The sequence below is a fragment of the Melopsittacus undulatus genome, chromosome Z, assembly GCF_012275295.1.
Source record: "Melopsittacus undulatus isolate bMelUnd1 chromosome Z, bMelUnd1.mat.Z, whole genome shotgun sequence".
NCBI lineage: Eukaryota > Metazoa > Chordata > Aves > Psittaciformes > Psittaculidae > Melopsittacus > Melopsittacus undulatus.
Genome location: NC_047557.1, coordinates 83095834 through 83116691, shown reverse-complemented (window position 1 = coordinate 83116691; position 20858 = coordinate 83095834). Strand labels below are relative to the sequence as shown.

General features: G+C 55.2%; 2 protein-coding genes across 2 annotated transcripts; both read left to right on the top strand.

Moving 5' to 3' along the window:
• The first annotated feature begins 1585 nt into the window (after window positions 1–1585).
• FA2H (fatty acid 2-hydroxylase) lies at window positions 1586–13654 on the top strand. Its single transcript, XM_005152404.3, has 7 exons — window positions 1586–1918; window positions 7868–7963; window positions 9650–9792; window positions 9917–10023; window positions 11265–11437; window positions 11901–12153; window positions 12801–13654. Exons 1-7 carry the CDS (start codon window positions 1643–1645, stop codon window positions 12878–12880), a joined length of 1128 nt encoding a protein of 375 aa, XP_005152461.2. The 5' UTR covers window positions 1586–1642; the 3' UTR covers window positions 12881–13654.
• Window positions 13655–15985: 2331 nt separating this feature from the next.
• MLKL (mixed lineage kinase domain like pseudokinase) lies at window positions 15986–20781 on the top strand. Its single transcript, XM_034072984.1, has 10 exons — window positions 15986–16541; window positions 16728–16841; window positions 16942–17116; window positions 17224–17321; window positions 17439–17574; window positions 18050–18134; window positions 18512–18660; window positions 18837–18886; window positions 19292–19432; window positions 20236–20781. The coding sequence occupies exons 1-10, from the start codon at window positions 16085–16087 to the stop codon at window positions 20286–20288; spliced, it is 1458 nt and encodes a 485-aa protein (XP_033928875.1). The 5' UTR covers window positions 15986–16084; the 3' UTR covers window positions 20289–20781.
• Window positions 20782–20858: the final 77 nt, after the last annotated feature.

Below are 20858 nucleotides of genomic sequence, written 5' to 3'. Positions count from 1 at the left end.
CACCAGCAGGACCGGCCTGGACATCAGGGAGACAGCACAGTCACAGGGGTCAGTGTGGTGAGGCCACAGCCAGGGGTCCCCTCTGCTCCCTCAGCATCTGCCTTGGGGTGGTGCCACTCCCTCCGTGCTCACTTGAGAAACCTTAATCCCTGCAAAGCCTCCAAGGGATGGTTTTGACCACATAGAGTCACAGAGTCCCAGACTGGTTTGGGTTGGAAGGGACCTCAAAGCTCATCCAGTTCCAACCCCTGAATGGGTAGGGACACCTTCCACCAGACCAGGTTGCTCCAAGCCCCGTCCAAGCTGACCTTGAACACTGCCAGGGATGGGGCAGCCACAGCTTCTCTGGGCAACCTGTGCCAGGGCCTCAGCACCCTCACAGGGAAGAGCTTCCTTCTAGCTAACCTGAACTTCCTCCACTTCACTTTAAGCCCATTACCCCTTGTCCTATCACTACAGTCCCTAATGAATAGTCCCTCCCCAGCATCCTTGTAGACTCCCTTCAGATACTGGAAGGCTGCTATGAGGTCTCCACGCAGCCTTCTCTTCTCCAGGCTGAACAGCCCCAACTTTCTCAGCCTGTCTTCATATGGGAGGTGCTCCAGTCCCCTGATCATCCTCATGGCCTCCTCTGGACTTGCTCCAGCAGCTTCATGTGACGCTGGGAGCAGGGCTGGAAGGTGAAGCCATCATAGCAAGTTTTGCATCTGCCTTGATTAAAGGCCTCTGGTAATGCCCCAAAGCCGGGTGCCGGGGCAGAGCCAGGGGGGTCCCCCTCTTCCTGATTCCAAACCCCACCTTAATCACCAGCTGTGGCCCGTGACACCAAAGTATGGCAGCACATGACCCAGGCTCAAGGGTGTCACCCCACAGCAGTGGTGTCCCCCCCAGCCTCAGTGCTGCTTGGAAGGAGTGCTTCACCAGAGTGGGGGGGAAAGCTCCTTTCTTGTCATTCCTTGTGATTTATCTGTCTGTGGTTCTCCGGGGGGTGGGGAGGAGGGGCTGGGGGTGCTGGTCTCTGCTCCTCCTCTTCCCCCCCACTGCTGCCTGCGCCGGCTAATCACATGTGTGACATTTAATTAAGTATTAATTAGCTGGGGGACACATAACGCCTCATAGCAAGTGACACCGGGGAGGGGTGGCTTCTCCTGGGTGGGCTTGAGCCGGGATTGAGTTCCCTCTGCCTCAGCCACCACGAAGCTTGAGGGAGGGATGTCTCATACCCCCAGTTACTCCCCCCAGGGATGCCCCCATCCCTCATCGCTCCCCCTAGGGTGCCCATGCTCCACTTCCCCCCACTGCTTACTGCCACAGTGCCCCCTATAACCCACTCTCAAGCATGCGCCCGTCCCCCACCTCGGCTGCCCCCCTGGAGCCCTCCGCCTGCATCACCCCCTGTGCCTGCTTCAGTCCCACCCTGGGGTACCCCAGCCCCACCATCACCCATCCGTGGGCTCCCCGTTCCCCGCCCGTCGCTCCCGGTAAGGGGGCGGAGCCTCAGCGGGTAAGCCCCGTCGGGGGGGGGCGAGGCCTATGGAGGGGCGTGGCCGGCTGGCATATGCCCGCACGCGGGTGTGCAGGTGCCGGCAGACGGCGGCGGAGCGGGCGCGGTGCGGGACGGGCAGCACCGGTCAGCGGGGCCATGGCGGCGGCACCGTCGCCGTCGCCGCGGTCTTTCAGCGCCGCCGAGGTGCGGGCTCTGTGCGCGCAGGGCGCCTGCCTCGTGTCCTGCCGCCGCCGCCTCTACGACCTGAGCGGGTTCGTGCGGCTGCACCCGGGAGGGGAGCAGCTGCTGCGGCGCCGTGCGGGCACCGACGTGAGCGCCGCGCTGGACGGGCCGCCCCATCGGCACTCGGACAACGCCCGCCGCTGGCTGGAGCAGTACTACGTGGGGGAGATGGAGCCCGGCGAGGAGCAGGTATCGCCGGCGGCCGCGGAATGTCCCGGGTCCGCGGTTAACAGCACAGAGGGTGTTCCGAGTCCAGAGTGTGCAGAGCTCATTGGGTGTTAAGGGTGTCCCAGGTCCAGGGTGTACACAACCCATAGGGTTGCCCAGGCTGTGTGGGATCTGAGCAGTGCAGGAGTCTGTAGCACACCCCAAGTCCAGGGTACATGCAGTTTGAGTTGTACAGAGTCTCTAAGGGACCCCATGTCCAGGCTCCATGGATTTAAGTCAGTACAGGACACGCAGAAGCTATTTAGGGTGTACATCCTGGTACATCCAGGTACAGGTCAGAGGTGCAGGCTGTGGGGGTTCTGGGGTGTTCAGAGCATGAGTGATAAGTGGGGCAGGGCATGTTTGAGGTTCCTGGACCACTATATGAACCATGCCTGAGGTGTATGGGGTGCAAAGGTCCCAGGTGCATGGAGCATGCTGGTTCCAGGCAAATCTATGGGGCTGTCAATGTCAGTGGGGCTGGGCTCTCTGGGGCAGAGGATCCCAAGACACATAGGGTCCAGGCAGCTCAGGGTTTGAGAGTGACCATGTCCCAGGCACCCAAAGCCTTGTATCTTTGGGATCCCACCCCATGGACACATCCCACCCTGGCCATGCTGGATGGCAGGGCTGATAGTGGATCCTGGCATGCCAGCATGGCAGAGAGGTGCTTGGTTCTATGGAGGGGTGCTTGAGATGGAGACATACATCTCAGTGTGGGTTTTAGCAGAGCCGTGTGGCATGGGGTGGGTAATGGAGCAGGGCACCCTTCCTGGCACTGCTGGCCATTGGGTATCAAGTGTAGGGCACCAGGACTTGCTGGCAGCAAGCGGCCAGCACTGCAGTGAGGAGCCCGGTCACCTCCCCAGCATCTGGGTGTGGGATACGGGTGGCTGTGACTCAGCACTGTCCCCTCCACAACAGCCCCATGCTCGGCCACTGCCCGTGTGGAAAGGAAAGTGCCCCAAGAAGCTGCACTTCTGGTGGGTGGACTTCCCAGAGGCAGCATGGCACCGGGTGCTGCCGCCCCAGAATGTTCAGGCAGTGGGGCCACCCCAGCCCCTTTGCCAGCCCAGGTCAGTGCTTTCCCTTCCTTACATCCCAGCAAGGTCAATGACTGCTTGGTCCCTCTGACTGGCTGTTTGCTCTCGCTCCCTGTGGTGCAGCCTCGGCCCTTATCAACGGCAGTGCCACAGATGGGGCTTTGTTCAGCCCCAGCACGATGCCGGCTCATTCCCTGAGTCCCAGAGATGGCACCTCCTCTGTTGGGACACTCACTGCTGCCGCCGCCTCCTCGCAGGCGTGACGAGCCCAGCGGGTTGGGGAGAAGGAAGGTTCCGGACAAACGAGTTCTCGCACTGCAGGGAATTGCCACCGTCCCTATGCAAATATACAGCATGATAACACTAGAGTGCAGGGAGATCAGACACTACCTGGTACTAGATAAACCATCCCAGTTTGTAACATGATGGGGACTGAAAGAAGCTGCCTGCTGCATGGTGAGGCTGGCTGTGCTGCAGCCAGCATGCACCTTGTGTGAGCTGCTCTGACGGACTTGCCACCCCCCAGAAATCCTTTGGAGGGAGAAGGGGAATTGATGCCATCATTGGTACTTGGAATTTTGCTTTGGCTACTTTTGGGCTGGCAAACCCCAAGCAGCTCTTTGAAGGAGGTGTTGCATTGCCCTAGTCTGGCTTGGACTCCTATGGCTTTGCTGGTGCTTCTCCTCATTTGTCAGGAGTCCCAGGGCTGCACCATTCCCATGCCATGCTGTGGTCCTGCAGGCATCCAGCATCCCTGACTGCTTATGTTTGGAAACTGGAAGAAGTTCTTCCCTGTGAGGCCCTGGCACAGGTTGCCCAGAGAAGCTGTGGCTGCCCAATCCCTGGCAGTGTTCAAGGCCAGCTCAGATGGGGCTTGGAGCAACCTGGTCTAGTGGAAGGTGTCCCTGCCCATGGCAGGGGTTGGAACTGGATGAGCTTAACCTTGTTTCCAACACAAACCAGTCTGGGATTCTATGATGAGTGCAGGAAAGGCAAAGAGGAAGATGAGAGGCAGCCTTCATCCAGCTGGCAAGCCTCTCTGTGCCTCTTCCTGCTGCTCTTGGGAGCTCGGCTCCAACCTTTGGCTGCAGGTCCCTCTTCTGCATCATCCAGCCTCATTTGGTTAAGGACAAATTAACCCTCAAACTCTTTATCTATGCAAACAGAATATATAAGGGAGATCAAAGTGAGAAGCAACAATTACCCAAACTAGAAGTGGATTTTAGCAGCCTTGCCAGAGGGAAACTGGATCATTTAATTACCCCTCCAATTTAAGCAATGGGAGACTTTCATCACAGCCTCTCTGGGGTGTGTGACGTGGCCATGAGTCACAGTGAATCTCCCATGCCTCTTGGGGTTGGTGTCCTCCCCTTCCTTTCACCCACATCACCCCATATTGGGCTTGCCCTGGTTCTCCATCCCACCCTGAGCTCACTTGGACGTAGGTGCTCGCGTGTTCTTCTCAGGCATTGCAACAAGAAGTGACTTTTTTATTTTTATTGTCATTAGAACAAGTTAAATTCCACCTCACTTTAATAGTCCTGCTGCACCCAGTTTAATGGGCTGCGACGCAGCCTCGTGGGGCTCTGCCAGCCACTGCCTGAGCACTGTGTTGCTGGTGGGATGGTGATGCTGGGACCATGTCACTGCGGGTGGGGCCCTCACCTGTGCTCCCTGTACCTCGTGGGATGTGCTACGTGTTTGAGCCTACATTGCCAACACAGCTTCTCCTGTGGGGCACCAGCAAATCCGGCTAGCTCAGGAGCCTGGTGAAGGTCCTGAAGGTCCTTGGGTGGAAAACTGGGTCCGGGCTGCTGTTCAAGCAGCAGTCTGCAGGCAGTATCACCCTACTTGGGCCAGAGGGATGTTTCCAGCTTCTCCTCTTGCCTGTGTCCCAGGCACACTGGGCCTCATGCCAGACTGTCTCTCCTCTTTGTACCTGCCCACATCACAGCTGCGTTTGTTTTCCTTCATCCTGAGCCCTGCTCTGTGGCATCAACAGCCTGGAGAAGAGAAGGCTCAGCAGAGACCTTGTAACAGTCCTTAATACCTAAAGGTGCTACAAGAAACCTGGAGGGGGGCTTTTGACAAGGGCTTGTAGGGACAGGACAAGGGGGAATGGCTTTAACCTGACAGAGGGGAGACTGAGCTGAGCTCTTAGGCAGAAGTTCTTCCCTGTGAGGGTGCTGAGGCCCTGGCACAGGTTGCCCAGAGAAGCTGTGGCTGCCCCATCCCTGGCAGTGCTCAAGACCAGCTTGCACAGGGCTTGGAACAACCTGGTCTAGTGGAAGATGTCCCTGCCCATGGCAGGGGGTTGGAACTGGGTGAGCTTTGAGGTCCTTTCCAACCCAAAACAGGCTAGGATTCTATAGCCAGTGCTCTCCAGCCAGCACAGGACCAGAGATGAGCTCCCCTGCCTGACCCATTGCAGGGCAGAGGGATGCTTGGAGGTGGGTGCAGGCTCACCCAGTTACCACATCATGCTGTGCCCTGAGTGTCTGGCTGTGTTGCCTCAGAGCAGGAGAGCCAGCACCTTGCTGGGGTGGCAGTGGGAACATGGTCTTCGTAGGTGTTAACTTTCCCTTTGTTACATAAGGCTCTTGCACATTATTCCTGGCAGGACCAGTTTGCCTGGGGATGGCACTGATGCATCAACATCACACACAGGCAACAGGCAGAGCCTGGCACTCTCAAAGACCCCTTCAGCCTCTTTCAAACCCACTTTTCATGAGGAAGAGGAGGAAGGCAGAAGCCCCAGTGCTGGTCTGGGTGCTGTTGGGTCTTGGTCTGTAAAGGATCCCTTTGTGCTCCAGGAAGGAAGGAGCATGCTGCTGCTCCAAGGAGCGAGCCAGGGCATGCATGCATGGCTTGCACCCCATTACGCCACTGCTGCTGGTTCTTTCAGTGCTAGCCCTGGGATGAGCAAGAGGAGAGCCTTCCTTCTGGTTCCCTGCTGAGGAGGAGGAGGTGACTCAGGTGAGGCAGGGTGCTGCAAGGGAACACAGAGGGCGATGGCATCGCACTGTTGGCACCCAACCTGCCCAGACTGGGTGCTCCTAGTGAGGTGGGGTCTGAGCCCCTGTCCACCTCCTTGACCTGGAAGGACTGGGAAGCCTCTGGACATGACATGGTGCTCAGGTGTTCATGGGCAGGGGAGATGGAGGCATGTGAATATGTCAGGAAGTGGAGGAGAGGTGCCCAGGGGTTGCATCAGCCCGCTTTCTTAAGCATCCTTCCTGCTGCCAGCAAGGCTGAAGTGCAAGCATTGAGGTGGAGAGCAAGGTCTCATTTTTGGGGAGAAGGAGGAGCTGTCTCTTTTTCTTGTAAAGCCAAATTTTCTCCCAAAGGATCAGTGAGGAGGAGGCAAAGCCATAACTTCACCATCCTCGGCTGGATTTCAAGGCATCCCACCTCAGTTTTGGGAAGTCTGCCTGAAGGACAGAGCATGCAAAGCCAAAAACAGCAGTGGGGACCCCTGCAGAGGGAGATGTGTTGGTCCAGAGCTCATACTGGTGCTCTGCCTCCAGTAAAATTGATACTTGCTCAAATCCAGCCTTGCTGGAAATGAGCCCTGCCCTGCCCCAGGGTGAGAGGCTGCCTCAGGGCTGGGTAGTGCAGCTTCTGTACCAGTGGAATGAGGCTTGAAATCCAGCTAGCCCAGGACAGGAACTGGGAGCCTGATGGGCAAGGAGTGCTGGAGCCTGCCTTGGTGTCACCAGTGTGGCAGGGAGTAAAGTCCTGTCCACCCTAGTGAGGTGACACTTGATCCTCCTGCATCCCAGCTCCCAGTGGCTGCGGGGGTGTTTATTCCCACAGGGAATTGCATCCCGCTTGGAGAAGTGGGGAGAGCATTCACTGAGGGCCCATGATGGCTGCCGGGACAACACCCTTCCTCCCAGAACAACCAGGAGCCCTGGCGGGCACTGGTGTGCTGGGGCTGCCGTGCCGTGCCGTACCCTGCTGCTGGTTAATGGGTAACTCAAGGTGACAAAGCAGGAGAGAAGGCATGTTTGGCACGTCCTGCCTGGGAGCCGGCAGGCGGCCAGTGCCGCAGGGCATGGCCAGTGCCAGGCCTGCACAGGCATGCCGTGCCCTCACCGAGCCCTGTGCCAGCAGCAGGGCCAGAGCAAGCAGTGCAATGGGAAGGAGGCTGCTGCCAGGGGCTGGCGATAGATTTGCTTCGAAGTGCCGCACAGGGCAGGTTTCTCCTGTTTCCTGGCCAGCCCCGGCAGTAGGACGGCAACCTGTGCTCATCCTGCTGCATCCCCAAAGCTTCTGTGTGCCTTTTCTAGTCAAAACCAAGCCTCCCCACCCCACCTTGTGTAGCCTGTGGCTGAGGTGCCAGGCCCAGGACCACCCTGCAAATGGGACTTTGCCTTTTTCCTGCAGTGAGCTCCCTCCTGCTGCATTTCTTTCTTGTGCCTGGTGCCAGGCTGGTGCCACCAGCTGTGCCATGCTTCCAAGCTCCAAAATGAACCTTGGGAACCAAAATGCCGAGTCAGGCTTTTGCTGGAGCACAGTGGAGTGAGGAGGAGGGAGCCCATCGCCAGTGTGGTGAACACTAACCCAGCGATGCCCGCTGAAGCACCAGAACCGGCTGCCCTGCTGGCAGCATGGTGAGGTGCTCTGAACACTGAGCTTGGGGAGAGGTTTCAAACAGACCTGAACGTGTGATTGCTGATGGAAAGTTCAATGGTAGCTGGTGGCCACATCCCTTGGGAACCTGCTCTGCAGGTACTGACTTAAATTCATCAGGTATTTCCCTCTGATTCATTTAGCAGGCAGTCATGAGCTTGCTGTGCCTGTGCCCCTGGCTGGCACGACCACCACTGTCCCCAGCCATGTCTACCATCCATGCTTCACTGCAGGGTTTTCCTTCCTTTTCCAGAGCCCTGCCAAGCCAGTGGATGAGCAGACAGTGGGTGCTGCAACCCAGACCCCAGCACGGATGGATCCCCGCTGTAAAACAGTGGATGTGGAGAAGGTGAGAGCTGGGGGTCTGCCAGAGTGCTCCTGGGGAAGGCCAGCTATCCTGTCCCCTGCAGGAATGCTGTCTGGCTGCTGACCTCTGGGATGGGAGGGATGCCGGGAGGGAGGTGGGCCGAGCCGGCTGCTTCTGCCCTTTCTCCCAGCACAGACAGCATCACTCCTGCTTTATTGCCCAGGCGTGGCTGTGCTGGGAGGCTCCTGCTGCGGTGGCGTGGGAGGAGATGGCTCTCTCTGACAGCAGCCATGCCCATCGAGCAGGACGTGCTGCCAGGCCGCACCTTACTTGCCTTAGTTATTGCTTTTCCCCACTTCTTTCCCCCTTGATTAAACGCTAAGGGATCCCCTGTCCTGGGCAGGGTGATCCCGGTGTGTCCAGAGTGCTCCCTGCCCTGCTAGCTCCAATCTGAGCACACCACAGAGGTAGGGATTTGTTCCCAAGGTGCCTTTGAATGTCTTTTCCTTCTGTGGCACCCTCTGGCTGCTGAGGAGCCTTGTGTGCTCCTCAGTGAGTGTGCCTTTATCTTGCGAAAGGTGGTTTTATTTTGAGCAGGAGAACACCTTTCACCCTTCCCCATATCTTTATATATCACTTGCTGACTGCCTTTAAAATCAGTTACACCAAAGCGATATTTTTGCTCTGATTTTTCCTCTACCTCTCCAGTGGAGGGTGTCTCCATCCCATGCACCCCTGCGGGCTGGGGTTGTTTCCCCTCCTGGGTGATCACATCCATCCCTGCCAGCAGCAGAGCCCCAGTAATGGCCATGGCCACCTCAGCCCTTTGCTATGAAGCTCTCCAAACTGAGCCACCCCCTGCCACCACTGACAAATGACCAGTGGTACAGCCGTGGGTGCTGGTGCTGTGAAGGCACTGTGCAGCCCAGCCTGGACGATGGAGAGGTGCCAGGCCTGTGGTTTGGTGCGGTGAGTGTGGTTTCTGTCCCAGGGCAGGGGTGGGACCAAGAGATCACTTTATCTGGCCAGGCCAGCAGAAGACGTGCCTGGGGATGCTGAGCAACAGCAGAGGTGGTGCTGCCGGTTGTGCCTCTCTATTTTTGTCCCATACAGACATGCACAGCTGCACGGGTCCCTTCTTGCTTTTGCAGCCATCTGAATGCAGTTATGCATGGGAGCATAACTGGTGTTTGTATTCCCATCTTGTATCCCAACTCCCCATCCCTTTCTGCTTCACTCCTCACTGCTGGAGCACTTAAATGGCTGTGGTTGCCCTGTGTGTCCTCTCCACAAGGAGAAAAGCCCTTGGTCAGGGCAATGCCATGGGGATGGGCTCCGCACCCAACCTCCACCTCACTGATGTGGCTGGTGAGGGGGGAATAATGCTGCTCACTATCTAATCTTGGCAGCTCCCAGTGGGGAAAGAGCCTGTGTTATTGAAACCTGATGCTGAGCCAGGTCTGGTACAGCCACCTTCACCTTGAACAACTGGCAGGTACCTGGTGACACAGGGGGTGAGCTCAGCCCTGTGCTTGTGTATAGGTGGACCTGATGTGCATCTGGCTCTGCTTCTCTGTCCTGTGCCAGTGCTTACAGGGAGTTTTGGGCTGCTTGGAACAAAAAGCAGCTGCTTGTGGGGCATGGGGTGGGGTTTATAGCTCCAGATCCCACAGCTCTGTGTCCAATACCAGGGCATTGTGTGGGTACAACTGATGTCTGCTCCCTCAGGACCTGGTAGACTGGCAGAAGCCCTTGCTGTGGCAGGTGGGCTACCTGGGGGAGAAGTACGACGAGTGGGTGCACCAGCCTGTGGATCGTCCCATCCGCCTCTTCCACTCGGATTTCCTCGAGTCCCTCTCCAAGACAGCGTGGTGAGCCCCTGGGGTCTGTGCCATGCCCTAGCCAGTGCGTCCATGGGTAGGGATGGGGGGCAATGATACACAGCTTGCCTCACACCATGGGATGCTCTCTCTGGTATCTCCCTCTATCCCACAGGTATGTGGTGTTCATGGTGTGGACTCCTGTAGTGCTCTATCTCAGCTGGGTCAGCTATACCTCCCTTGACCAGGGCAACACCAGGCTCTTCTCTTCCTTCACGACAGGTATAAGCAGCACCAAAGCCTTTGGACTCACTCACTGCTCCCGCTTTGTGTCCAGGGTGGGGTGAAGTCTTCTGCATCCTTTCTGCATCCCTCCTTCCATGCATGCTCAATACGAGTCACATGCACAAGTAGCGAGTGACCCCCTGTCCCTATGGCCACCGGCATGTCCCCTGCACAAAGCTGCCTGTGTTACTTGAAAGCCTGAGCTCACCCACCTCCATATCCTCCTCTCACCTACACCATTCTGTCCCAGCAAAGAACATAGAGCCATGGAGCACACAGACTGCTCCCTGTTTCCTCCCTCCCTTCCTTCCATGCCAAACCCAAGCCCTGCAGGCACTGCAGTGTGTGCCAACCCCGCTGACACCCACCCTGGGCCACCGCTGGATGCCAGCATAGCAGACGAACAAACCCTGCTCTCAGCGCCGTTGGCATCGCACAGTGCAGGGCTTGTTTGCCCGGAACGCCTGCCCTTGAATCTCCCACTGTCTGCTCCCCCGGGAATAACAAGCGTGGCCAGGGCAGGCTGTCGTCTTTGTTGTCCTTTTTTCTTCTGCTGGGCTCCCTGTTTTTTTGCAAGGTGCCACCCGGTGCCAGCTGTGCCCGGCTGCACAGGCAATCTCCGGCTCCTCGCGGCATTTGACACCTTGCTGCCAAGGGTTTGGTGGTTTTGTTTTGGTTTTGGGCTTTTTTTTCCCCCAAATTGAACACACTGGAGGAGATCTGAATTCTTTCAGCAAAGATGCAGGGCTGTCAGCCAGCCCTGAATGGAGGAGGTGGCTGAAAAATGCTCTGTGGAGGAAAGTGCCCAACAAATCTATTCTTTTTCCCAAAAAATAATAAAAACCCAGCACCACAGCACTGTTTAACTGTCATGAGTGCTGCCTCCACAGATAAGGTCCCTCCTGCCTTGTTCTGGAGGGTGAAGCAGCTTTGTTCAGACAGGTTGTCCCAGCAAGTGCACATCCCAAGCCTTCAATGCCATCTGGGATGTAGGGGACCCCCGTCACCAGCTCTCTGTGGCAGCAAGAAGCCAACTCTTTCCATCACAAGTATAAATTAATGGGAATCAACAGAAGATGTGGTTAGGAGTGGTGCTTGAGGAGCTCCCTGGTGAAGCTTGGGGCAGGAGGTGGATGAGAGGTGAGAGGGAGGGAGAGCTGATGAGGAAGAGGATGGTGATGGAGAAGAGCACTCGCATATCACCTGCCCTGCTAACCACTGCATGTCTTGTTGTGTAGAGTACTCCATCCCTGTCCACAAATACTACTTCCCCTTCATCTTCCTCGTGGGGATGTTCCTGTGGTCCCTGCTAGAGTACCTCATCCATCGCTTTGTCTTCCACATGAAGCCACCTGCTAGTAACTACTATCTCATCACCCTGCATTTCTTGCTGCATGGGCAGCACCACAAGGTGAGTCGCAGCTCACCTCCGCTGGCACCCACTGGGCATGGGAACAGTGGCCTTTGCTCAGGCGGAGCCTGTCAGTGCGTGTTCAGCGTGTGACTCGTGGCATCTTTGCCCCAGGCTGTGCCTTTACTTAATACTGGTGAGGACTGCACGATGGGCTCTGAGGAACTGGAGTCAAAGCTGCAAGCTCTGTTAGGGCAAGCGGGAAGACCAAAAAAGCCATGGGCTCCCTCTAGCTTCACTGGAGAAAATGTCCCTGTGGAGCTCAGGGACCTCCCATCCAAAGCCACCAGTTGCCTGGCCACCTGGCTGAGGGCAAGTGGCTGCTCTCGCTGCTGGGCTCATCTTTTGGGGAGGGTTTCTGGAGGCTTTGGTGTTTGCTTTCCCAGCCTGTTTTGCAAGGTTGTGCTGGGAGATGTGAGGTGAGCTAGGAGCTCCCTTTCACACCATCTTTCTCTGCTTCCAGTCTCCCTTTGACAGCTCCCGCCTGGTGTTTCCTCCCGTGCCAGCCTCGCTAGTGATCGGCTTCTTCTATGGTGTCCTGCAGCTCCTGCTGCCCGAGGTGCTGGGGCTCTCAGTGTTTGTTGGGGGGCTCTGTGGCTACGTCGTCTATGACATGATGCACTATTACCTCCACTATGGGTCACCGAAGAAGGGCACCTACCTGTATGGGCTGAAGGCTTATCACGTCAAGCACCACTTCGAACACCAAAAATCAGGTAGTGCTCCATTGCCCATGTGTGCTGCCAGGGATCAAGGGCTGTCACAGCCTCACCTCTCTGCGTGTGTGTAGCTGGTGCTCTGAAATGTTTGGTATTTTGGGTGGGGAAGCCCACCCATGCTGCTGGGGAAGTGATGCATGAAGTGTTGCAGCCCTATTGGGCACCTTTCTTGGTCCCAGGTTGAGGATGGGGAGCTGGCATGTAGCAGGGGTGAAGGCAGCAATCCTTCTCACTGATAGGCACCAAGGCTGCCTGGGGATGCCGGAGCAAGGACATGGATGTGGGTGCCTGTCCCTGCCTGGAGCAGCATCTCATCCTGCCTGGAGGTGTTGTCAGGCACAGGGTGAGGCAGAGGGTGAGGCCCAGGGCTCCCCCAAGTCCTCTCCACACCTTCCCCAACCTGGCACTTGCTCAACTTGGCCTTTGCCCGGTTTCCTAGGAGAAACCGCCCCATCCAGATAAGCTATCATCCATGGGACTGGCAGAATGGCCCAGCCAGCAACTTCTGCTATTTCTTCTCACCCTTGCGTTGCCTTCCTCCCTTCCCTCCCTCATCAGTTAATGTAGAGCAAGCTGTGCCCTGCCCCAGCAGCATCCTGGTGCCAGTGGTGCTGTGGGCTCAGCTTTCTCTATCCCACCCACAGGCTTTGGCATCACCACTCGCTTTTGGGATCACCCCTTCGGGACACTCATCCCTGAGGAGACCTTTGAGAAGAAGGAGTAATGGCCCTGATGGTATGGCACCTGGTTGCTGGCTCTTCCCATCTTGGGCTGGGGCTGGTGTCCCTTTGAGCCTTCAGTGGGGCACTTACCTCCTTCCTGGGGATTGTGCCACAGCAGTGGCCCCACACTGGAGCATCCCTGTGGTGCACTGTGGCATTGCCAAGGGGGATAGGGTGTGAGGATGCAGGGAAAGGGGAGGAGGAGTTTGTGGGGTTCCCTGTGTCGCTCCTGCCCCTTCCTTGCTGCTCTCCTGCTCCAGGACACGGATGCATGGGCAGATCTGCTGCCTGAGACATGAAGTGCCTGATGCCACCCTCCCTCCTCTGCCCTGAACCTTGCTCAAGCCCTCTGGCCCTCTCTGGGCATACAACACGCTGCAGTTAACTTTGTCACCTAACTTGTGCTGAGAGGCTTCCATATCCTGGATCCTTCTCTCGGCCCAATCCCACACAGGGTTTACTTGGCCTGCAGTCCTTTGCATGGGGATCCTTTATGTCTGTATTTTGTCTTTTTCTAAACAGTGCAAACCTAAATCTCTGTCCCAGATTTATCAAGTTCATGGGTTTTGTAGACAGTGGCTACTCAAAACTCAGACTCCAATGAGCAGAATTACTACCTGATGCCTTTTGCTGATTCTGTGATTTGGTTTGTGTTGTTTTGTTTTTTTTTTCCTGAATGTTTACTGCAGGTTTTGGAATAAAGTTCTGTGTGAAACCGTAGACACTACAATTGTAAATAAACTGTATATTTTGAAAAATAAAGCCTTTAAACAGGGTCTGGCTAGTGTATTCGTTGGGCCTCCTACCACATTCTCCCAGCTTGGGTGTATCCATTCCCAGGTGCTGATGGCCCTTGATGCTACAGTCCCTTGGGGTTTCCTTTCACATCTCCCCATGCTGACGAAATCTGTGCTGTGGGTGATGGTGATGGTGAGGGAGATGCTCTCTGCAGCAGGAAACCACAGCAGACTTGTGTGACCCTATGCTCCCAGTAAGCAGAAGCTGGCTAAGCCACAGCTCACTTCTCTGAAGTTAGGCAACAGCATCACATGCTCCCCCAAGCTTCCCGAAACCAGCCTGGCCCTCTGACGAACCCAACTGAAAAGTTTCCTGTGCTCCTGGAAGAGGTCAAGCGCTGTTTCCGGCATGGGTGCCTGCAGCCTGCTTCCTTTGATTGATGCTGGGGGGTCCTGAGGCTTCATAGATATGGAGGGTAGCAGAAGGTCCCAAAGGACCAGCATCCCTAGTGTGTGACGGGTGTCCTCTGGAGGGTCCTGCTGGCCACTGTGAGGACCTCAGCAGGGTGCTGAGGGTGTTACAGTGCTTTGGTAAAGCAGGGAAGAGCTCTGCTTACCCAACCTCCTCCCCTATCACTGCATCCTCACCACTTCCCATAGAATCACAGAAAGATTTGAGTTGGAAAGGACCTTAAGGTCATGTAGTTCCAACAGCCTGCTATGGACAGGGACACCTCACACTAAACCATGTCACCCAAGGCTCTGTCCACCCTGGCATTGAACACTGCCAGGGATGGAGCATTCACCACTTGTTTGGGCAACCTGTTCCACTGTCTCACCAAGCTTACAAGGAAGAACTTTATATTTAATCTGAACTTTGCCCGTTTCAGTTTAAATCTATTACCCCTTCTTCTATCATTACAGTCCTGATGAAGAGTCCCTCTCCAGCACCCTTGTAGGCCCCCTTCATGTACTGGAGGCTGCTATGGGGTCTCCACGCAGCCTTCTCTTCTCCAGGCTGAACAGCCCCAACTTTCTCAGCCTGTCTTCATATGGGAGGTCCTCCAGGCCCCTGATCATCCTCGTGGCCTCCTCTGGACTTGCTCCAATAGCTTCTGTCCTTCTTCTCCAGTGTCCTTCTTGTGTTGAAGAAACCAGCACTGCACACAGTGCTCCAAGTAAAGTCTCACGAGAGCAGAGTAGAGGGGCAGGATCACCTCCTTCGACCTGCTGGTCATACTGCTGGGGCTGCAGCCCAGGACATGGTTGGCTTTCTGTCCTTCTTGGCAGTGCACCACAGGGATGCTGCAGTGTGGGACCGCTGCTATGGCACAGTCCCCACGAAGGAGGCAGGGTCCAGCAGCCCCACTGAAGACTGGGGAGGGATGCCCCATAGCAGAAGGGATTGCAGTGTTCCAAATAGCAACAAGCGTCAATATGGGGAGAACAGCCTCTCCCATCTCCTTCCTCCCCAGGTGCTTTCCACAGACAGTTCTTCTTCCAGCAGGCAAAACCTAGCACAGGCAGATAGAGCCCTCCTGACCCTTTCCTCTGACACCCAAGAAGGTTGCTGGGAAAAGGAAACCGGGGTGGTGTGGGAAGTACAGCAGGTTGCATAATGCCTCTTCCGCTGCCCGGGAGCAGAAGGGGAAAGCACCCTATGAACACACTTTATAAATATGCAGTGGTCCTGCCATGTCTCTCAGTCTTCGGAGGCAGCCGTGGCGAACGAAGCAGAGCCAGGTAAACCCAGCTGATTTAGCAAGCAGATGAGCTGGTTCTTTCTTTGGGGCCATGCTAGAGAGAGATGAAGAGGAAGGGCAAGAGGCTGAGCTTGTTTCTGGGTGCATTTCTGTCTTGTTTCCAGCTGGTAGAGCCTGGCTCACCTCTCTTAGTGCTGTCTGCATCAATGATATGGGTGGCTGCTGCTCATTTCCCTGCAACAGGGGCAGCTTTCTGTCCGTGCTGCCTGGACATAGTCTGGGGAGCAGGGACTATCCCTGTGGGGATGCTAAGCACATAGAAAGAGTTTGATTTAAAATCTTAAGTGGGCAATACAGAGCTAGAGGGAGAAAATATGAAGTCAAAAACACTGGGGACGGTATGAAAGCTTTTATTAGATGGGTGACAACAGAGAGACATTTACTAGAAATAAAAATGGATCTTTATGGTCAAAGATGTAGGCTCTGAGGCAGGACCCCAAGGTGGTGTGGGGCCAGTCTCTGTGTAAGCTCTCTGGAGAAGGCTAGCAGTAAATTAATTTATATAAATCAAGCCAAAACATCTGCTAATGCAGAGTGAGATGTGGCCATACTGCTTCTAGTGATGTCTCTGTGTGTGTGCCTACTCCAGTCTTAGAAGAAGGTGCAGAAGAGCAATATCCAGCTGATCTCTGAACGATATCTGAGGCTCACCTCCACTAGACACTGCCAGTCCACATTCCCAGTGGCCAAGCCCTTTGCTGCAAGCATGGACATCGTGGAGAGGGTCCTCTCTGTGGCCCAGGCCATCCATGCCCAATTCGAACAGGTCAAGTGCTGTAAGCACCAGTGCCAGCGCCTAGTGGAGCGCATCCAGATCCTACTGGAGCCCGTGAGGATCCTCAAGGCTCAGCCACCAAAACACATCTCCTACCATGAAAAGGAACTCCTGAAGAAGCTGCTGGGGGCACTGGGGGAAGCCCAGAGGCTGGTGATGAAATACAGCCAGACCAGCTGGATCCAGAAGTTCCTGAGAGCCCGCAGCACGGGTGAGGAGTTTGTCTGGGTGAATGAAAGCCTGGAGGACATTGCCCAGGGGCTCTCGCTCCTGCTGCAGGCAGAGCAGAAGCAGACTTTCCTGGAGGCTTTCCAGGCAAAGACATGCCGCATGCAGGATGCTGAGGACCTGAGGGATGATAAGGCTTTCTTGGACCAGGTGATTGCAAGTAAGTTTGCATTTAGCAAACCCTCTTCCCTGAGATTGGCACCTCCCTGCAGCTGCTGCCCAGCTTTGGCTTGATGGCCATGTCCAAGGACAGACAGATGGACATTTAAACCATGAGAAAAAAACTATCTGGATCAGTTCCACATATTCATCCAGTGGTCCCACCTCTGCACATTTCTCTCCCCAGGTACTGAGGAACCTGAAGACATGACCAGGGAGATCTGCATCGACAGGCAATGTATGGAGAGCAAGGTGGACTGGATGCAAAGCGAGCTGAACAAAATCGTGCGTGTGATGGACTGTAAGTTGAGTGGAAACTCAAGGCACCCTGATTATTGTCTTTCCTCTCTGAGATCTGTGTAACATATCCCTTGTTCCCTTCTGGCACCTGGCGGGAACAGGCTTGAAGAAGGTCAATGTTGGTAAAAGAGAAGATATCACCGAGATCAAGCGGGACCACCTCACCTTCGACAGGCAACTGCAGGACACTGAGAGCTACAGCCTCTACAAGGGCGAGTACCTCAAGTACCCTGTTGCCATCAAAACCTTCAAGAGGCCATTGACCACCGACCCGGCGTGAGTTGTCTGGGTGAAGGCAACACAAGGCACCTGGGACAGGAGGGTGGCTCAGCACCAGGTTGTGCCCTGTTGCAGGGATATCACCATGCTGTTCCTTTCTGCAGGAAGGTGAGAGACATATTTGAGAAGGAGATTCAGACCCTGAAGAAGTTTGAATCTCCAAACATCCTGCGTATGTACGGGATCTGCATTGAGGAGAAAGGTAGGGGGGCCACATTCATGTCACTTTTTCCCTTCCCTGCCTGTCCCCAGTGCAGTTTATCATGGTTCCCTCCCAAGAGCAGGCAGAAGGTGGGATACTCAAAATTTTGCTTTGCAGATGGGAGCCCCTGCTTCTCCATCGTCATGGAGTACTGCAAGCATGGGACGCTGCGTGATGTGCTGACCAAGCAACAGCATCTCTCCTGGGACATCCGCATTCGGATGGCTCTGGGAGCCGCCAGAGGCCTTTACAGGTGAGCTCCTGCATAAACCGGTGAGACTTACAATCCACAAGCTATGCTCAGCTTCCTGGTATCTCTCAGTAAGCAGTGGTATCCTGGCAGACACTGTTTCTACCACCTTTGGACACTGGGATGGGAGGCTGGTGAGGCCGGGAATGGGTTTAGATGCATCCATTTTCCCTGGTCACTGGCACCTACCTCCAGCTTCAAGCCTGCAAAGGCCTGGAATGGGGAAACTCCCTTCCCCACACCCACAGGGCAGCTTCAGCAGCACCCTACAGCATGGCCAGTTCTTCTTATGGGTCCTTATCCACAAAGCTCGTTATTTTGCCCTTCCGGAAAGGTTGGCTTGGCAAGACTGGTCCACCAAGACAAGCAGAGAGCTGCTGGCTTCTCTGGGTAGATGTCAGTCCATCCCCCGCACAGAGGGAGGGAGCCCCCAGGTCAGGGTGGGTCCATTACCAGCATATGTTGCCCTTGGCTGCAGGTTGCACCAGACAGAGGAGAAGTCCCGACTCCATGGCTGCATCTGCAGCAGCAAGTTCCTGGTGGCTGGGGATTACTGTGTAAAGGTAAGAGCCATACCTGGAGAACTTTTGGGGAGTTTGGCATGTTTTTGTGGATGTCTCCGCCTGCTAACACTGAAGGGAATTATGATGGTCCAGAATAAAACCCAGAGCAGAACCATCTATTCTGTCACCTTGGACACTGACACCTCAGTTCATCATTATCTCCATTTTATCATCATCAAAGTAAGCGTTTCTGAGCCATTCACCCTGAGATGAGCTGAAACCAGGGCAATTCTCCTGCCTTCACCTGATATTTCACTTGCAGACAGAGCCACGTGCTGGGAAGCACGTGGCAGCACGACAGCCTTTACTGCCCACTGTTTTCTCTACAGCATTTTGCATATCTGCCACTTTGCCCTTTCTCTCTCTCACTCAATCAGCTCTCAGGATTTGAGCTGTGTGAAACGGAGTCATCCATCAAGAGGAAAGCCAAGAATAACTGGAAACAAGTTTCTATGTTGGCGTACATTGCTCCTGAGAATCTGAAAGACATCAACTACCCCTACAGGAGGCCCTGTGAAATATATAGGTGCGTCTGTCCTTCCCGAGAGATGTCTGTAAGCGGGCAGATGCCAGGCAGGGTCGCTGTTGAGCTGTAGAAGAGGGCCAAGGTTTAATCAGCCACATTAAGCAGATGTTTGCTGTTGGCACAGGGAGGATGACGTGGTGGGTTGAATACTCAGATTCTTGCTTGTCTTCTTCCAGCTTTGGGATCGTGCTGGGGGAGATTGCGACCTCCAAAATCCCATTTGAAGGTGAGACAGAAGTATCTGGTCCCCTGTATAAAAGCCATATGAGCAAGTGTGACTCCTGTCTGGTACTGGGTGCTCTCTGCTCCTTTCCAGAGCACCCGTGGGATATAGAGTACAGTAAAGCATTTCTGCTTAAACCACAAACATGCAAGTAATTTTTGTCTCTATTTGATGTTCTTGTGCATTGAAGCATAAACACATCTTGCTCTACTGGAGCCCAATAATGTCATGCCAAATATCAGGGAAATTCATTGCAGACACAGTTTGGGTGGCTTCTCTGCAGCCTTCTCCATGCTGAGGGCTGCAGAAAGGCTGTTGGCATGGGTCTGCACTGGGTATCCTCCGCAGCACCCTCCTGTGGCAACAAAGCTTCATCCTGACACTTGTGTTCGCATGTCTGCTGTTCAGGCTGCACTCCTCAGGAGATCATGGAGAAAATCTGCAACCACCAATACCAAGAACCTGTTGGGGATGATTGTCCTGAAGACCTGCAGAAAGTCATTGACCAGTGCCGAGCCTTTGACCCTTGCCAGCGCCCTTCTGCTGAGGGTGGGTGTCCTGGATATCTGCTCCACAGGCCCCTTGTATCCCCCAGCCAGCTGCTGCAGCAGTCAGTTTGCCCCTTATTTCTCGTATGAATTTGTCTGGTTCTGGGATCCATCCTTGATTTACCTTCCTATGCTAACAAGTCCCCTAACACTAGACCTTTCTTCCTCCTGTAACTGATGGTTCATACAGTTAAGGTTTATGCAATTATCACCAGGATGTTCACTTGGCATCACGTAAGAGTAAGCTTTTTCTCTTGGACAAACCTGGGAGCGGGGCTGTGTGTGCTAATCCCCACTCAGATCCTGCAGATCCCATAAACTGGAGGAGTAGCCACAACACAGTGCAGGAGCACTTCCTGGCTTGGGCTTTGAGCAGTGAATTGCAGTCTCAGGACCTGCTCCAAGGGAGGGGAGATCTGACTGTCTCTGAATTCAGTCTGGGTTGTGATAGTGCTGAGGCCCTGGCACAGGTTGCCCAGAGAAGCTGTGGCTGCCCCATCACTGGCAGTGTTCAAGGCCAGCTTGCATGGAGCTTGGAGCAACCTGGTCTAGTGGAAGGTGTCCCTGCCTGTGGCAGGGGGTTGGAACTGGGTGAGCCTTGAGGTCCCTTCCAACCCAAAACAGGGTAGGATTTTATGATTCTAACGGCTACCCAGTTGTGTTGGCCTGAGGAGACAGTGACTCGTTGTCCTGGCTGTTATCCAGACATAAAGCTATCTTCCATTGAGGTGGGAGAGTGAAAGCCTCCACCAAACACTCTGTTTAGATGTCTGTTTTGATTAATGCTCTTGCTGTGTTCTGCAGAGATCGTGGATATTCTGTCTGACCTGGAGAGAAGCAGGAACCAAGGAAGCTAACCCGGAAGCATGGGAGGGCAGCCGAAAGCAGCTTTGGAGAGTGATCCAAGGGGGAGAAGAAGCACACAGCATGCTACTTGCCCCCCTTTCCTGCTCACAGAGACTGCCTGTTCAATACATGTGTGTTTGAGACCTCCACCCTTACAGGCGAGGGAACCCTGCCACAGGCTTTAGCTGGGAGACGTTTGCTGCAGGGGATACAAAGGGAGGGGGATGCAAAGGGAGGCTGGCAGGAGCAGCCGGGGAGACGCGAAGGGAACTAGAGGGAGGGCAAGAGGCTACAGCGCGGCCGGTGCCTCAGCGCCCTCTCCCGGTGAGCCTCGCCGCCATGACAGCGCCCCGCGCCCTGTTTGAATGCGCTCAAATTCCCGCTCTTTTCGCCCCGGCGGCGGCTCCCCCAATGGAAACTCATTTCCCCTGTCTTGGCCCCGCCCCGCTCCCTCCCTCCGCCTGCCATGGGTCTCACCGCCCAATCAGCCGGGCCCTCCGGCAGTCCCTGTAGCCAATCAAAACAAGCCTTGTTTTCCCGCCCCTTTTCCTTTTCCTTTCCACCTCCGGTCTGTCGGACAG

Excerpts from the sequence above, each read along its gene's own strand:
- FA2H (XM_005152404.3), top strand. The coding sequence starts at position 1,643 with ATGGCGGCGGCACCGTCGCCGTCGCCGCGGTCTTTCAGCGCCGCCGAG. Across the intron at positions 1,919-7,867 it reads TGGAGCCCGGCGAGGAGCAG|AGCCCTGCCAAGCCAGTGGA; the intron begins GTATCGCCGGCG and ends TTCCTTTTCCAG. Across the intron at positions 7,964-9,649 it reads AAACAGTGGATGTGGAGAAG|GACCTGGTAGACTGGCAGAA; the intron begins GTGAGAGCTGGG and ends CTGCTCCCTCAG.
- MLKL (XM_034072984.1), top strand. The coding sequence starts at position 16,085 with ATGGACATCGTGGAGAGGGTCCTCTCTGTGGCCCAGGCCATCCATGCC. Across the intron at positions 16,842-16,941 it reads AATCGTGCGTGTGATGGACT|GCTTGAAGAAGGTCAATGTT; the intron begins GTAAGTTGAGTG and ends TGGCGGGAACAG. Across the intron at positions 18,135-18,511 it reads CTGGGGATTACTGTGTAAAG|CTCTCAGGATTTGAGCTGTG; the intron begins GTAAGAGCCATA and ends TCACTCAATCAG.